Below are 17,814 nucleotides of genomic sequence, written 5' to 3' on the forward strand. Positions count from 1 at the left end.
CTCTGCTCTGTGGTTTTGTTGCATGTCTTTGGATTTTTGAAAGCTGAGCACCACTCTGCAGTAAAAATTAATACCGCATGCTGCGGGTCGGAAAAGGGTTGCATACATCCGCTCCATTAGAGCATTGTGCGTCCTGGTGCCATTCACTCAATTTTTTGCTGAAAACTTTTATAGAAAATAATCAGTTACAGCTAAGGCGTATACAGTTTTGTTCACAAAGTGCCAAACAGCAAACATTCAGTCTTAGAAAATATGTTAAAAATTTTACATATTTTATATAATTTATATTATATTAAATATAATTTATATATTTACATTATATGTCGTGTCACTGCCTTTATTGCGGGCTCACATGCTGAGCCCGCATCTTTCCCCGTACATGACGGATGATTTAATCAGCCATCATGCGCCTTTAACAGATGCGGGTGGAGCGATGCTTTGCCCATGGCTGTTAACTTGTTAAATCTCACTATCAATCTCTGACAGTGAGATTTAACACTTGCCGACATGGGTGCTCGTCATTCCACACTCACATAGACAAGCCAGTGACGTGATTGTGAGGAGCCGATGGGTTGTCATGACCGCTGTTGCCTGTAGTTACAATTATCCTGTGACATAGGAGATCATGGTTTATGTTGGACAAAGCAGGGATGAAGCTCTGCTATGTATAGCACAAGAGATCGGATGATCGCAGCTTCAAGTTAAATACAGTAAAAAAAAAAAGTTTTTTGAAAAAAAAAAAACACAAAAAAGGTCAAATCACCCACATTTTGCAATTAAAGGCGATCAAAACATTGTATCTACACTAAAATGGTATCAGCTCAGGGCACAAAAAATAAACCCTACGGGTTTTGAAAACTGGCGACAACAGCAAAAAAAAAAAAATTTCACGCAAATTTTCTTACACCACTTAAATAAAAAAACATATATATACATGCTTGGCATCTGTGTACTCGTACTGACATTGGGAATCATATTGCCAGGTCGGTTTTACTATATTGTGAACATTGTAAATAAAAAAAAAAAAAAAAAAAAAAACAATTGTGGAATTGAACTTTTGTTGCAGCACTTGGATTGTTTTTTTCCCATTTTCTAGTACACTACGCGCAAAACAAGCCCACATATGGGTATATTGATGGAAAAATTAAAACGTTATGGCTCTTGGAAGAAGGGAAGGAAAAACGAAAAATGGAAAATGGTCTGGGAGTGGAGTGGTTAAATATCAAACAGTGGAAAATTATACAGGAAAGTCGTGTTTCTCACATACAATTCTAGCTTCAATTAAAACCGCACTATGATCTAAGGCGTCCACACAAACTTAGCACACATTTACGAGGCTGAAGACTGACACATACTTGCACCAAGAATGCGCCAGCCAGTTGAGACCCTCGAGTTGGTAATCACGGAGTTCCAGGCCTTCACCACCAATATAGGTGGGCTGCTTTTTCAGTGTCACAAACCGTGGTCTCTGTCTTAGGACCTGTCCAAAATAGAGAGGAAATTAATATTAGATCTAGAAATTCATTAAACATTCTTATTAGCCCCTTCAACAGCAATACATTTTTGTGCTTCTTACTTTTCCTCCCCTTTTTCTAAGAGCCGTAACTTTTTATTTTTCTGTGGACAGTTTTTTTTGTGCAGGACAAGTTGTAGGTTTCAAGGACACCATTCATGAAGTAGTGATAAAGATAACGCAATTCCGCCATTGTATTGAGGTTTCACTTGTATGGCAGAAACCTGATTCTAGGTCAGCACAATTATGGCAAAATCAAACTTTTATAGTATGTATGTGTATCTGAGGTTATAGATATTCAGCACTTTGTAAAAAACAAAATAAATTAAAATATTGTTTTGTGTCACCATTTTCTAAGATCTGTAAATTCTTTTTGCATTTTTCTGTTGATGGACCTGTGTTAGGGCTTGTTTTTTTGCAGGGCTTTAATTTTTATTAGTACTATTTTAGGATACATATGATGTTTTCATCATATTTTATTGGATTTTTTAGTGGACATGCAGTGAGCAAAAAAACAGCAATTCTGGAGCTTATTTTTTGCATTTGCAGCATGAGTGAATTTTATATTTTTATAGATTTAACTTTTTCAGATGGTGACATCGAATATATTTTTTAACTTCTTCATTTTTGTATTTGGAAAAGGTGACTGGTTTTCATAAGAGTACCAAGATGGCAGAGACGGTAAAGCATTGGCACATCAGGATCCTGTTGGGCAGGCAGTAAGGATCAATTTAAACATTGATGTCAATGGTTGAACAGCAGCAATTGGAGCAAACTCCAGTCACTACTGTCAGAGGCAGGTGCCAGCTGTACAACACAGCCAGCATCCACTGTGTATGGTGTGGGCTCAGCTAAACCAGATGGGAACTAGAAGATGGTTTGCAATGAGACAGCGGTCAGTGTAATACTGTGCCCACCTTACAATCTTTCACAGGGGTGGTTTTTGAGTTATTCCGGCTATTGAAGCCATCAATACAGTGCTGGAATTTCTTTCCTATGAGTGCGCCATCCTCCCAGCTGCACTCAGCATAAGGAAGACCCATCCACTTGCAGAGGTAGTCCGGCTCGTTGGAGGACGAATTCTTCCTGCTGTGAACTGCAACACAATTTACCAGTGTTTAATGTGCCAAGACTGCAGCTCTGCTACTCACACAAAACACAATTTCACACAGTACTTTATGTCATTTTATATATTAGATCAGCAAACAAAATGACAAGAAAAACAGAATAAAAAGAACGTGTTAAAATCGTAACAAAATAGAATTAGCAAATACATGCAAAATAGAAGGAAAACACGGAAAGCTATAGCCAAATGAAGTAAGAAGCACAAGTATAAAACACTCCCAAATCCTGGAAATGAAAGAAAACACATTCAGCAGAGAAAGATAATAAAATCAGTACCAGATGGTATTGTGTACATACTATATGCGGGGGTAGAATATATTACCTGGGAAGTCAGAGTGTCCAGAGGCAGATTTACCGGTCTTCACAGCTGTAAAGCAATATACAGAGCGTTACTTACTGCAGTCCAGGCTTCAGAATCCAAACTCTGTGGTCGCCCCATTAGAAGTCAGACAAATCTGCATTTTTATTAGGGTAAAGTATCACTGTAAGGCTAAGTTCACACATTGCATTTTTGCTGCATTTTTTTCTGCAGGCAAAACCTGCTCTCTTGGCAGTAAAGAACCTGCGTTTTTATTGTCTCTCATTTGTCTGCTGATAAAGTTTAGCGCCTCACCCCCCCCCCTCAAAGTGAGGCAAACTCCTTAGGTTTTTGCACCAAAAACTCCGATACGGGCATTTTTGAACTTATTCATTGCTTTCCATGGGTGCAAAATTGCTGAAAGAAGGGACATGCTGCAACTTGCAAAAACGCAGCAGTTTTCCAATTCAGTCAGGAAAAAAACACAATGTGTGCGCATGAGATTTCTGAAATCTTACAGCTTTTGCTGGTACTGTAAAACACAGCTTAAAATTTGCATTAAAAAACGCAGCAAAAATGCAACAACACAGCCTAACTGTACAGATGTGCTATCCTAATGCACAGTACAAGGGGTGTTCGGTATCCCCCCGTAATGAGCCACAAGTAGCTGGAACACCCTGCTGATAGCTCTGGTTCAGCTAACAACACCCGGTCTGACCTTAAAACTGGAGGATTTTATTTTACATAAAAAAGTTCTCCACCTCACCCCCTTTATACAACTTGTGTGTTAACAGGTGCGTTTATAGACGCGGCCCTCATTATCTTTCCCATAAACTTCTGCCATACCACAGTCACCACTAGGGGCAGCTCCATACATAGCATCCCCCCCCAGTGGTGATTTCTGGAAAATGCTATGGATGCATGTCAGCAACCAAAAAAAGGGAGCTCATTGCTGGGGCTCCCCCTCATAAAGGGCCCCATAGCAGTGACACTATTGTCGCACTTACCAATGACCCGCTCAACTATCTGGTACTGCTTGTTCAGTTCCAGGGCTAGCTCCTGCTGGCAATTGTAATACTCCAGATCTTCAGGAGAAATCTTTGCTATCCTAACAATAAAACATAGATATGGATTTTAAACATTTGGACCTGCTGTTTCACCCCTTAAGGACCAGAGAAAACGTTTCTTTATTTTTTCTATTTGCAGTCTAACTTTAAATGTTTCTTTGATGTAGCTGGACAAGAATTTGCTTTGTGGAGATGATGTGTACTTTATGCAGGTGCTACTTTTGATACATAGACAAAACGTGGATCGTGCCTCTTGGTCTCAACTGTTGAATGCAGCGTTAATTGGGCAACCACAAAGTTAGACAGCAGAGATCAGTTATATCATCACTTTCACCCCTTCACCCTCGAGCCTGTTTTCACCTTCCTAAGCAGTCCAATTTTTTCAATTTTGACCAGTGTCAATTTATGGAGTAATAACTCTGGAATGCCTCAATATATCCCAGTGATACAAAGACAGTTTTTCGTGACATACTGTACTTCATGATAGTTGCAAAATTAGATCAATATTTTTTGCATTTAGTTGTAAAAATATCAGAATTTTGGCAAAAATTTCACAATTTTCAAACTTTTCTTTTTTTTGCCATTAAACCAGAGTTATATCATACAAAATAGTTAACAAATAGTTAATAAACACACTTGCCACATGTCTACTTCACATCAGCAACATTTTTATAAACATTTTTTTTTTGTTAAAGTTTGAAGGGTCAAAATTTTATCAGCAATTTCTCATTTTTGCAAATTTACAAAAACAATATTTTTAGGGATCACATCACATTTGAAGTGACTTTGAGGAGCCACTTTTAGGGGCCCACGTGACACATAATACCCAAATGAGACACCATTTTAAAATCTGATCCCCTCAGGTGCTTCACAGGAATTAAAGAAATGTGGAAGGAAAAAACAAAAATGTTACATTTTCCACAAAAACGTTCCTTTAGCCCCAATTTTTTTATTATCACAAGAGTAAGTGAAGAAAATGGACCATAAAATTTGTTGTGCAATTTCCAAAGTACGGCGATACCCATATGTGGGGAAAACTACTGTTTGGGTGCACGGCAGGGCTCAGAAGGAAAAGACTGATGTTTTGGAATGCAGATTTTGATGGAATGGTCTGCGAGCGCCATGTCGCGTTTGGAGAGCCCCTGATGTGTCTAAACAGTGGAAACCCCCCACAAGTGACCCCATTTTGGAAACTACAGCTAAGAATTTCATTCAGAGTGGGGCTATTAAGCAAAATAAGCCAGGAATCTGCTGCAAATTACTTTCATGACTTCATATTTGTTATGTGCATATTACAAATGTGGCTTTACTATAAAGGAGGTATGTCCCAGCGTCCATCAAAAATTGAGCCAAAATGTCAAAGTTGTACCATATTATAAATCTGATGTGTTTGAAGACTGTCAAGTGTAAGATTGCAATGTCTATGAATTAGACTTACAGTATATTCATAAAGATGCCCCACTGTATACACCAAATGTAGCTGTAAAGTAATTTACCATACTCTAATCTAGTGGTGACTAGTTTATCTATTAAGTTCATTTGGAAACAATACCATGGTACATCGACCCTGGCAAGGTTCTGTATCAGTCAATGAAGAAGCAAAAAAGGCTGCACACAAAATCAATACCACAAGAAAGATGCTGTATCAAACATTTATAGACTTATCCAAATTTACCATTGTTTAATTTCATCCTCTTTCTTCTTAAAGTTCTCCAGCTTCTTCAGGCCTTTAACCTTTTGTTGCTGTAAGGACTCCTCGCTCTCCCAAGTGCTGTGAATGTAAGACCAGCCTTTCCACTTTATAAGAAACTGATGTTCTCCTTCATCAGTTTCAGGATTAAAGTCAGCACAGGGGTCCCCATTTGCTTCCACTGCATACACAGTTGTAGGGTCTCCAGTAACTGAAATTAAATATTGAATTGGCTTAATTCTCTGGAAGAACAAAACAGTAATTGAAGAGCACAGAAAAACAGAGTTCTCCTCCTAGATGTGTCTCTTTAAATGCACAAATAGAGAGCAGCAGTGCTCCTCCTAGGTGTGTCTTGTAAATGCAGGGCACAAATAGAAAGCAGCAGTGCTCCTCCTAGGTGTGTCTTGTAAATGCAGGGCACAAATAGAAAGCAGCAGTGCTCCTCCTAGGTGTGTCTTGTAAATGCAGGGCACAAATAGAAAGCAGCAGTGCTCCTCCTAGGTGTTTCTTGTAAATGCAGGGCACAAATAGAAAGCAGCAGTGCTCCTCCTAGGTGTGTCTTGTAAATGCAGGGCACAAATAGAAAGCAGCAGTGCTCCTCCTAGGTGTGTCTTGTAAACGCAGGGCACAAATAGAAAGCAGCAGTGTTCCTCCTAGGTGTGTCTTGTAAACGCAGGGCACAAATAGAAAGCAGCAGTGCTCCTCCTAGAAGTGTCTTCTGCTTGCTAAATATACCTCCTTTCTTCCCAGTCTTGGATTCCAATACTTTTTCAATAGTCTCATGGTTATCTTCTTGTTCCTCTACTTCCTCTCCTGCCATTTCGATCAGATCATCAGAATCTGTTTCAAAGTCATCATCTTCTTTGTAGCTGTAATATTAGAAGTATACCATTAGTAAATTAATACAAATGTTTGTGTCTCAAATTAAATTAATTACCGTAAATGCTATTAACATACAGTAAATGTTGTTAAAGGGAACTCTGTCAGTAGAACCAACCTTCCTAAGCCGACTATATGGGCATGTAACTCACAGGAAGCTGAATAAAATATTACCTTGATATCTGCGATCCGATGTCTTATTCGAGAGAAATCCACGCATTTCATATATTCAGGCTCTACATGCAAAAGAGCTAACACTGTAATGAGACAAAGTTCACTTCTGTTGTACTGGCACATTTGCACTGCAGGTGACCTCTCATAGTGTTCCCAACTTCCATCCCACCGGCAGCCAGTGTGGGGGAGAAGCAATACAGAGAGCGGACATCACTGCGAATGTGTTTGCAATGAGACAAGGTTTAACTCTGCTGCACTGTGATGGTTATAATCAGGCACAGCACTATGAGAGTACAAGTGGTGCTGGAAATGTTTGCAATGAGTTCATTTCTGTTGTACTGTTAGTTCTGATCTCACTGTAGAGCTGTGTGTGATAGTGAGAGAAATGTGTCAGTCATTACATGTCTCACACTAGTAATTCTCCCTTTAAGTTAACATAAGCTCTGGAAGCAGAATCTCAGAGAGATCTATGTCCAGCCCATAGATCTTAACAGCTCATTTACATGCAAGAAAAACGTGGATTTGTTTGCAATAAGATATTGGATGCAGATGTTAAGGTATCATAGTATTCTACTTTCATTGACCTGTAAGCACAAATAGAATAGGAGGGTTGATCCTACTGACAAATTCCATTTAAGGCTGTGATAAAACCATGCATGAGTATATTATTTTATGTTTTGTGCCTACATTTTATACATTTTATGTAACGTCAGTATGGTTTTATTGTTACTGATGTTTCTAATAGGCAAGCAGCTAGTTTGAGAATAACAGGAATGCTAACTTCAATTTTGTTGTCTCCGACATTGGATACATATAGGCCGGTTCTTAAACGCTTTTGCATTGTCCTTAATGCAATAAATATAATTTTTATTTTATACATGCTGGTGCCCATATAGATCCAAATTTGCTGTGTGCAAAGTCCGTTCCTGTTATGCAACACTATACAGTGTTCCTCCAAGTAACAGTCACGTACAGTACGTGTTAAAGCAAATATAAATTAAGTCTTTTACAACAGCATACACCAAAGATGATGACCATTCCACCTTGAGTATGCCTATATAGACTGCCTGACAGAAATTAGAGAGGAACGGGTTGTATTTTGGCAAGTGCAGTCCATCTATTTTGTCCCCAGGGAGTCTGGCAGCCTTTTATCTGCATACCAACATTGGTATCTGTCTGTAGAATCCACAGCTATCACATATCCATGGCTAACTCCAGGTGTATCTGACTCCGCTTAGTAAACACATAAACCAAGTTAAGGGCAGACAATTAAATAGGTGTACCCACCTAACATTTTTGGCTGTGCTTCGTCGTGTCTGTCTCTTCGGAGCATCATCATCCTCATCATCATCATCATCTTCCTCGCTGGAATCGGCCTTTCTCCTCTTTCCCCTCTGTGGTTTCCTTACGTTTCGACCTCTTAATGATCTTTTAAAAGAAAAGAAAAAATAACTTTAACTTAATACTTTTCAAGAATAAGTAACCTATGTGATGCAGTGACCCATACTACAGCTAGGGAGCACTGTATGTGCTCCTCAGGATACGCATGGAGGCGTAACTGTAATGGTGATAATGAGATAGTGACTGGCATTATTGTAAATGGCCGGTATGTGTCGCAGAGGAAATCTGTGCTGTATGCCAGTAATGTTGTTGTTTTGGGACCTATAGTCCCACAAGTATTTGTATAGTTGTAAAGGGAGGCTTACAGGGTTAGTTGGAGAGCTGGGCGGGTCTGACTAACCATATACACCTCCCACCCAGGGGAGGGGTTACAGGTACATAATGTGACCATGGTGTGGTCACATGGTAGAGAGTGTTTTGGATCTGTATGGTCCGTGTGCAAGGTCCTGGAAAAGCTTATGTGTTGGGAGTGCTATCTCCCTGAAGAGCACGTGGTGAGGCTTTGGGACCTGGTGGCCTGTGTGTTGGACGGTCCCAAGTGGGGACGGATGTCCTGAATAGCACACGGAGAGGCCTGTGTGTTGGACGGTCCCAAGTGGGTCGGTGACGGCACTGCTACTGACCTTCGGAGGGTCTGGACAGTTGTGAGTGCCCGGGTCACAAGGACAGTGATCCCCATTAGGCTGCTTCCCAGGAGTGTGGACTGACAAGGAGTCAGCGTGTGGAGCAGGAGCTCCAGCAAGGTAACTCCAGATAAAGGGGTTTCTATGAACTGTGCAGTCACCCACCGTCACTGGTCAGAGGAGGACCAGCGTGTTTAGAGACTGCAATCTCATGTCGTGATGCTATGTGAGTAGACGTCGATATGGCGCACGGACACCCCCGGGAACTAGTCAGAGGAGGACTGGCGGGTGTAGTGTCTGAACTGTGAGTTAAAGCCGTATATGAAGTATAAGAGTTAAAATGTATATAATGAACTGTGCATGACTCGGTTTATGCTACATAAAAATAAACAGCATGGACTGTTTGTGTGAGAAACCCGTTCCTGTGTGCCTGAATATCGCGGCCAAGTGAGTGTCCCCCAACACACTCAGTAAGCGCTGTCTTACACCTATAAACTAATACAATTGTAACACAATTGTAATTACTGTATAAAATATATCTTGGTGACAAATAAGACAGGTGTCAGATCCATAAACATGACAACATCCCTACTATCCCTACCCCAATGTAGTGGCTATAACTATAACCCCTAGATGAATTATACCTCCTCCGACTGTTCCATCTACAAGTATAGTTTTATTCTGGTTGTAATGTAAAGAGGTCTGTCCTAGGGACAATTTCTCTAACTCCATATCAGACGGAGTAATTGGAAACCATAAAATAGTCACACATACTTTCTAGATGGCACTTGTCTGGATCTAGATTTTGGCAGATCAAAGTCACTTTCGCCACTGCTAGCATCATCATCGTCTTCATCATCATCATCTTCATCTGAAACTTTTTTCTTCTCCCTGTGAACATAGCACAAATATTAACTTAATATTAACTTTAATTTAAAAAGACAAAGCGAGATAAAAAATAGAGTACTGGAATTGTGAAGGCAGCTGTACCTGCCACATGGTTGGGGTTCAGAAATACTCACTTCTTGCAGGTTGATCTTGTACTCCTCCTCCTTGGGCTTTCACTTTCAGAATCTGTAGTCTAAAAAAACAGCCCAAAGAAAATAATAGGCACATACATGGAGTATATACATCCACGTTTTATCTTTGAAATTGCAACACAAAGAGGGAAAAGCAATGGAATGATGAAATCACGGGATTGAAAGACATTTTACCTATATGCAATTGATGAAAAAATGGAAACAACATTTTCAGAACATCTCCATTCATTTAGTATTGCGATGGGCAGAAATATACTCACCTATGTTGTAGACCATGGTAGTGCCATTAGCCCACACAGGCTGCTCACAATTGCACAAGCAACATGCAGCCTAGTGTTCTCATGCTGAAAAATGGTTCCTGGGACACTTTCACAATCCCTTGTGAGCACTTCTTCATGGAGTTGACCTCGGCCTCCAGGCCAATCTCAGCTAATATGGCATCCAAGACAAAAGTGTGTCTCTGAAGAGGATAGATCCACTTTCAGCCTCCATTACCATCTTGCTATGCACCATGATAGCCTTTCAGAGCAGTGCCGTGAAGTTACTTGAACACTCGTAGCTGGAGATCTGGCCCAATGTCATGCACATGCCTTATGATGGTTTGTATAGACACCTAATCCGACATATAATTTCACTTTCAATACAGAAGGATCAGTACACGCCATTCTTCAAATCTGACAAAACCATGTGGGCAATGCACTCAAGAAGGCTTCACTAGGTAATGTCACAACAGTCCGACTCCTAGGATTGTTGTGGGTTGGCAAAATGTAAGGCAGCTTGACCCCTCTAGTCTTCATTTCAGATGTGCTAACAGGTCAGAGTTACATTGATTTGGTCATATAACAAGTGGTATGGCCATTTCTCCAAAGTTCAAAGTGTCCCATAAGCCATTTTATCAACAAGACAACACCAGGCCACATGTTGAGATGCTTCTGTGAGCAGCCTACGTAGACTTAATGCGCTACCAAGGCCTCCGAACGGGACTTGCCTCTCATCTACCACATTTGGGACATCAATGGTCTACTTACAGGGAAGCTGCCAGAAGCGCATCTTGATGACTTGTCCAAGTGCGTTCAGCGTGGCAATACAGTCTTCAGACAACCATTAATAACCTCATTAATAGCAGCAAAGACGTGTAAGTACGTGTATTTCTGCATTAGTGCTCATACTCTATATTGAATAATTTGAGATGTTTTGAGAATTCTGCTTCCACAACATTATGTCTCCTGATTTGAACCCAACCGAAACACCTATGGGGAATTCTGAAGACACAAATCAAGCATCAGTCTCCATCCAGGCTCTAATTGGAAGGAACACAGATGTTGCTTCTTACCTCTGCCTTAATGTTGAATCTTGAAGGCTCTTGTCGGCTCCTGTTAGACCTTCTTACACCATACACATCAGGGTATTCTTCCCACATCTAAAGAAAATAATGGGACAATGATCTGATAGTTATTATACTGCCTAATGCTACCAATGGACAATTATCAACGACCAGAGCTTGGTCTTTCTGGAAGCGATATTCTGAAATTGGTTTCCATCTCAGAACCACATCACACAGTTACTAATACGAGGGTATAAAAGACAATATCTTAAATGTTATATTCTTGCCTGATTTACTCAAATTGATCTAACATTACAAGTAACTTATTTTTCCAAATAATCGTCCAATTATACAGAACATCAATCCACAAGTGCTGATGTCAAGTCTAATAAACGTTAATATATACAGAACTATTGTAAAAAGTGTGATAAAATCATGTATTAATATAGGTGCCTATGTCATTACTTTCTCGTAAAGAAGCAGTTCAAGGAACAGTTACCTCAATCAACCTCTAGAAAAAAAATGTTTTTAAGATGTGCTCTTTCCACTGGAACCGAAGGGAACATGGTGGCAAAACTAAGACGGAAAGGGCAGCATGCCAGACGTTATAAATGACATTTCATAGCTGCCCAGCAGCACAACACTGACAGCAGGAAACATTCCCACACGTGAACACACCATTTTTTTTCTTCCCACCCCCACAGATCTTACCTTTTTCACATCGGCCAGCCTCTCCTTTTTGGGCACAGACTTTTCTTTGGCATCGGAGAGCAGTTCCTGTGTTTTGGATCCATTGGATTCGCACTCGGATTCAGACTGGCTCTCGGAGGACTCGGAGCTGCTGTTGGATTCGCCGCTGGCCTGCTCACTCTCTGATTGGCTGCCTGACTCTGTCGCAGAGTGATTGGACTCTTCCGATGCTGAATGGCTAGATCAGAAAGTGAAATGTATACGTAAGACTGACTGGGAATTTAGAGAATACTAATCTACACAGAAATCTGTAAAATACGTATGTCAAGGGAGAGTCACGCTAGTGTTTGGTGTGGTTTTTCTATTTCAGAAGTTACATCCGTGGCAGATACAAATGTAGTCAGATAGACCCCACTCACTGCAGTAGGGTCCACTTGGATTCAGTTTGGGATGCCGTCAGGTTCAGCTTTTACTTCTAGCAAAAAAAAAAATGATACAACTTTCGACAGATTCGTAACAGAAGCTCCAACGTATGTGTGCCCCTAGCCTAACTCTGTATGGACTCACTGTGGTTTAGTCTATTCCAGGGGGACATTAACACAACTTTAGAGGGGTTGTCCCTTTCATGTTCTGGGGAAAAAGAAAACAATGCTTGCCATGATAAAAATAAGAAAATCGTCCGACTCTTATCCTTCCTGATCCAACCCTCAGTCTCTGCCACTGCCCAAGTGACTGTGTATAGGCTGCAGCGGTGACGCCACATCTACAGCTCTGCAGGCTATCACAACCGTCTGTCGGCAGAACCGCTGAGCTCAGTGATAGGCTGCAGCGGTGACGCCACATCTACAGCTCTGCAGGCTATCACAACCGTCTGTCGGCAGAACCGCTGAGTTCAGTGATAGGCTGCAGCGGTGACGTCACATCTACAGCTCTGCAGGCTATCACAACCGTCTGTCGGCAGAACCGCTGAGCTCAGTGATAGGCTGCAGCGGTGACGTCACATCTACAGCTCTGCAGGCTATCACAACCGTCTGTCGGCAGAACCGCTGAGCTCAGTGATAGGCTGCAGCGGTGACGTCACATCTACAGCTCTGCAGGCTATCACAACCGTCTGTCGGCAGAACCGCTGAGCTCAGTGATAGGCTGCAGCGGTGACATCACATCTACAGCTCTGCAGGCTATCACAACCGTCTGTCGGCAGAACCGCTGAGCTCAGTGATAGGCTGCAGCGGTGACGTTACATCTACAGCTCTGCAGGCTATCACAACCGTCTGTCGGCAGAACCGCTGAGCTCAGTGATAGGCTGCAGCGGTGACGTCACATCTACAGCTCTGCAGGCTATCACAACCGTCTGTCGGCAGAACCGCTGAGCTCAGTGATAGGCTGCAGCGGTGACATCACATCTACAGCTCTGCAGGCTATCACAACCGTCTGTCGGCAGAACCGCTGAGCTCAGTGATAGGCTGCAGCGGTGACATCACATCTACAGCTCTGCAGGCTATCACAACCGTCTGTCGGCAGAACCGCTGAGCTCAGTGATAGGCTGCAGCGGTGACATCACATCTACAGCTCTGCAGGCTATCACAACCGTCTGTCGGCAGAACCGCTGAGCTCAGTGATAGGCTGCAGCGGTGACGTCACATCTACAGCTCTGCAGGCTATCACAACCGTCTGTCGGCAGAACCGCTGAGTTCAGTGATAGGCTGCAGCGGTGACGTCACATCTACAGCTCTGCAGGCTATCACAACCGTCTGTCGGCAGAACCGCTGAGCTCAGTGATAGGCTGCAGCGGTGACGTCACATCTACAGCTCTGCAGGCTATCACAACCGTCTGTCGGCAGAACCGCTGAGCTCAGTGATAGGCTGCAGCGGTGACGTCACATCTACAGCTCTGCAGGCTATCACAACCGTCTGTCGGCAGAACCGCTGAGCTCAGTGATAGGCCGCAGCGCTGGCTACAGCCAATACGAGATCACTAGAGCAGTGCTGCTCTCTATGTATGAAAGCATCCAGTAAAGGCTTAGCTGCGATAATGGCCGATAAGACACCGGCAAAGACGCTTCAGAAAAACACCTGCCGACGGTTTCCCAAAGAGGTTTTGCTTTCTGCCATGTGCACATAACCCTATAGGAGCACGACACTTCTCTCTGAGATTTTCTGGATACTTAAACTCATATTCCAAACACGTAACGAGAAGAGAATTGGTGCTTGGTGGCAGGGACTTATGTGGACGACAATCCACTCCCTGCATGGTACAGCGCCATGGAATATGTCAGCTCAATATAGGTAACAGGAGATAATACAATGGGGAACTACCGTAAGTTTTTGAGTTGAAAACTCCAACAGCGAAATACATTTTTACAACATTATCGTATTCAAAGACTTATTCCTATCCAACAAAGTGATGGTATATAACTGTATCAGTACTGTACAATCGGGGGGGTCTGTCCTCTGGGAGAATGAAGGGGACTCTGCTCTGGGGTAGCACAGAGTCCCTTGATGTCCTCCGAGCAGTAGCATCCTGGCCACCTTCTCAATGGGGTACGGCCATGTGGGCCTGTCTAAGGGGGCTGGCTGCAGGTCCCAGCACAGCTATACTCTCATAGCTCTGGATCTCTTCTTTTTTTTTTTTAAATCATTTTTATTGATTATATGATTTTATAAACCATTACATACATCATACATTATAGTACAAACACAATAAACTTAATAAACAAGTTTAACCCTTAAACTTTATATAGTCCTGTACCTGCCAAGGTAGTCCATGCCAAACAAAGTTATCAATTTTGTCCAAATGAAGATTTTCCCAAAGACTGGAGACACGTTATTAATACAGGGATTATACCAAACCTAGCATTGGTTGTATGTCCACTAACAACATGTTTACGAACAGAAAATAACTGGTATCTATACGTCTTCAACATGCAATATTTAAAAAGCCAAAATAGCCAATCGGTCTAGTACAGTTATGCTGAGTAGGTCCACAGAAGCCACCTCAGGGGTGACCAGCCACCAATCCCATATATTTATAAACTTTTTTATTGAGTTCCTTTTAGGCTATGTGCACACGTTCAGGATTTCTTGCAGAAATTTCCTGAGCAAAATAGGAAATTTTCTGCAACAAATCTGCATGCATTTTTCTCGGGGTTTTTACCGCGTTTTTTTTTTTGCGGATTTTTCCAGGGGTTTCCCAATGCAATAATATAGTGGGAAATCCGCACCGCAAAAAATCCGCAAAATTAATGAACATGCTGCGTTTTTTACAGCGATGCGTTTTTTTTCTCAGAAAAAAAAAAACATCGTGTGCACAAAAATTGCAGAATGCATTCAAAATGATGGGATGCATAAAGTATGCTTTTTTTCGCGTTTTTATAGCGAAAAAACGTGCAAAAAAACAGCAAAAAATCTGCTACGTGTCCACACAGCCTTAATGTAAGTACCTCTCTCTCCAGGCTTTTAATTCCTCCAATGTTTGGGGATTACGGTCTAAACAGTGCAATGTTAACAATTTCCTGGCCAGAAGCAGTATTCTCAGAATGGCGGTAGTCACAGGGGACCTTAAATCTACCCCCACCCCCAGAAGGCCCAGTATGCACACCCTAGGATCAAGTTGTATGTGTATCCCGAATACTCGTTTAATCAGGGAGCTCTGGATCTCTTCTAGTCTGAGGATCAACGAGCGTCCCAGAAGTCAGACCTCTGCTATTATAAAGTAAAGCCATGATCTAGCCATAAGCCATTATTTATAGATGGAAACAATCCTTTACCAGTAAACAGATGTATTTTTGTCTGACCGTAAGTAACTTCTATCCTTTTACATTAAACGTTTAATCGCCAACAACTAATACTATTGTAAGAACATGGATTAATTTATTCCTTCCTAGTGTAGGCTGCCTCCGTCGGGAGGCATGTTTCATATTTCTGAGCAGTCTTAAATTCTCCTCAAATAACCTATGAACAGTTCTACAACAAGCAGGTTTTTTCACAAGGTGTCTGCCGCCAAACAGCACGACAGGTGAAGATTTGTGCAGAAAACAGTATTATTCACATAATGACTAAGGCCCCACACCAGCATGGTGTGATCAGCTCCGCTGTTCAGCTTACCGCCAGCAGGTGGCAGGAGTAGCACACTAGAGGTTGCATGAGGGAGCAGGGGACAGCTGACACTGACACCATTTTGTAATATAATGCACAAGACTATTCTGCTCCAGCTGCTGCTTCTCTCAAAATGGAGAAAGACTCAAACATTAAATACTAGACAATAAGTCAATTACAAATGACAAAACTAAAAACAAAGAAAAAAATGAAGGTACAAGTCTGGATTAAATACAGTTATATTTTTATAGTTCACTAGTGAATTCTATGTAATAAGGTGTGTGTGTGTGTGTGTGTGTGTGTGTGTGTGTGTGTGTGTGTGTGTGTGTGTGTGTGTGTGTGTGTGTGTATGTGTGTGTATATAGTACTAGATGGTAGCCCGATTCTAACGCATCGGGTATTCTAGAATATGTATGTAGTTTAGTTATGAAGATTTTAGAATAATATATTGAATACACAGGATTCGGCCGGCCTGCGCGTGTCGCTGATTGTTCGCTGCCGGCCACATAGTATATAGCACAGCCCACAGAGTATATAGCACAGCCCACGTAGTATATAGCACAGCCATGTAGTATATTGCACAGCCCACGTAGTATATTGCACAGCCCACAGTATATTGCCCAGCCCACCTAGTATATTGCCCAGCCCACGTAGTATATTGCTCAGCCACGTAGTATATTTCCCAGCCACGTAGTATATTGCACAGCCACGTAGTATATTGCACAGCCACGTAGTATATTGCACAGCCCATGTAGTATATTGCACAGCCCATGTAGTATATTGCACAGCCCACGTAGTATATTGCACAGCCCACGTAGTATATTGCACAGCCCACATAGTATATAGCAATGTGGGCATCATATCCCTGTTAAAAAAAAGAATTAAAATAAAAAATAGTTATATACTCACCTTCCGTTGGCCCCCGGATCCAGGCGAAGCAGTTACCGACGCTCCTCATGCGCTCCGGTCTCAAGAGTGCATTGTGGTCTCGCGAGATGATGACGTAGCGGTCTCGCAAGACCGCTATGTCATCATCTTGCGAGATCGCAATGCATGGAGCGGTCACCGGAGCGTCGCGAGGAGAGGGGAAGGCATGTTCTGGATCCGAGGGGCCGACGGACGGTGAGTATATAACGATTTTTTATTTTTTTTATTATTTTTAACATTAGATCTTTTTACTATTGATGCTGCATAGGCAGCATCAATAGTAAAAAGTTGGTCACACAGGGTTAATAGCAGCGTTAACGGAGTGCGTTACACCGCGGCATAACGCGGTCCATTACCGCTGCCATTAATCGTGTGTGAGCGCTGACTGGAGGGGATTATGGAGCGGGCATTGACTGCGGGGAGGAAGGAGCGGCCATTTTGCCGCCGGACTATGCCCGTCGCTGATTGGTTTTGGCTGTTTTGCTGCGACCAATCGGCGACTTGGATTTCCATGACAGACAGAGGCCGCGACCAATGAATATCCGTGACAGACAGACAGACGGAAGTGACCCTTAGACAATTATATAGTAGAAGAGTGCCAAGAGTGTGCAAAGCAGTCATCAAAGCAAAAGGTGGCTACTTTGAAGAACCTAGAATATAAGGCCTCTTTCACACTTCAGTTGTTTGGCGTCAGTCTAAATCCGCCATTTTCCTCAAATAACGGATCCGTTTTTTTTGTGACGGATCCGTTATTTTCCCCATAGACTTGCATTAGCGACGGATTGTGACGGATGGTCGTCCGTTCCATCCGTCATGCGACGGATCCGTCAAAATTTGGCGGACGTCATCTAGACATTGACGGTCATTGCAACGTTTTTTGTCTGCGTTGAAATGGCGGATCGCGACGGATCCGTCGCGTCCGTCATTTCATAGAATGGCCACCTATGGGCGACGGATCCGTCGCGACC

General features: G+C 42.3%; 1 protein-coding gene across 2 annotated transcripts in view; it reads right to left on the reverse strand.

The window, feature by feature from the left end:
* The window catches only part of CHD2 (chromodomain helicase DNA binding protein 2), a 128,183-nt gene that overhangs the window by 82,008 nt on the left and 28,361 nt on the right, over window positions 1-17,814 (reverse strand). For both annotated transcript variants that reach the window (XM_077263423.1, XM_077263422.1), the window contains exons 3-13: window positions 11,846-12,062; window positions 11,144-11,230; window positions 9,793-9,851; window positions 9,545-9,661; window positions 8,034-8,174; window positions 6,429-6,562; window positions 5,679-5,904; window positions 3,944-4,044; window positions 2,961-3,005; window positions 2,431-2,609; window positions 1,356-1,480 (exon numbers count right to left, since the gene is read on the reverse strand). In XM_077263423.1, coding sequence (XP_077119538.1) covers window positions 1,356-1,480; window positions 2,431-2,609; window positions 2,961-3,005; window positions 3,944-4,044; window positions 5,679-5,904; window positions 6,429-6,562; window positions 8,034-8,174; window positions 9,545-9,661; window positions 9,793-9,851; window positions 11,144-11,230; window positions 11,846-12,062 — 1,431 coding nt within the window. The remainder of the gene's footprint in view (window positions 1-1,355; window positions 1,481-2,430; window positions 2,610-2,960; window positions 3,006-3,943; window positions 4,045-5,678; window positions 5,905-6,428; window positions 6,563-8,033; window positions 8,175-9,544; window positions 9,662-9,792; window positions 9,852-11,143; window positions 11,231-11,845; window positions 12,063-17,814) is intronic.

Source organism: Ranitomeya variabilis, chromosome 5, assembly GCF_051348905.1.
Source record: "Ranitomeya variabilis isolate aRanVar5 chromosome 5, aRanVar5.hap1, whole genome shotgun sequence".
Taxonomy (NCBI): Eukaryota; Metazoa; Chordata; class Amphibia; order Anura; family Dendrobatidae; genus Ranitomeya; species Ranitomeya variabilis.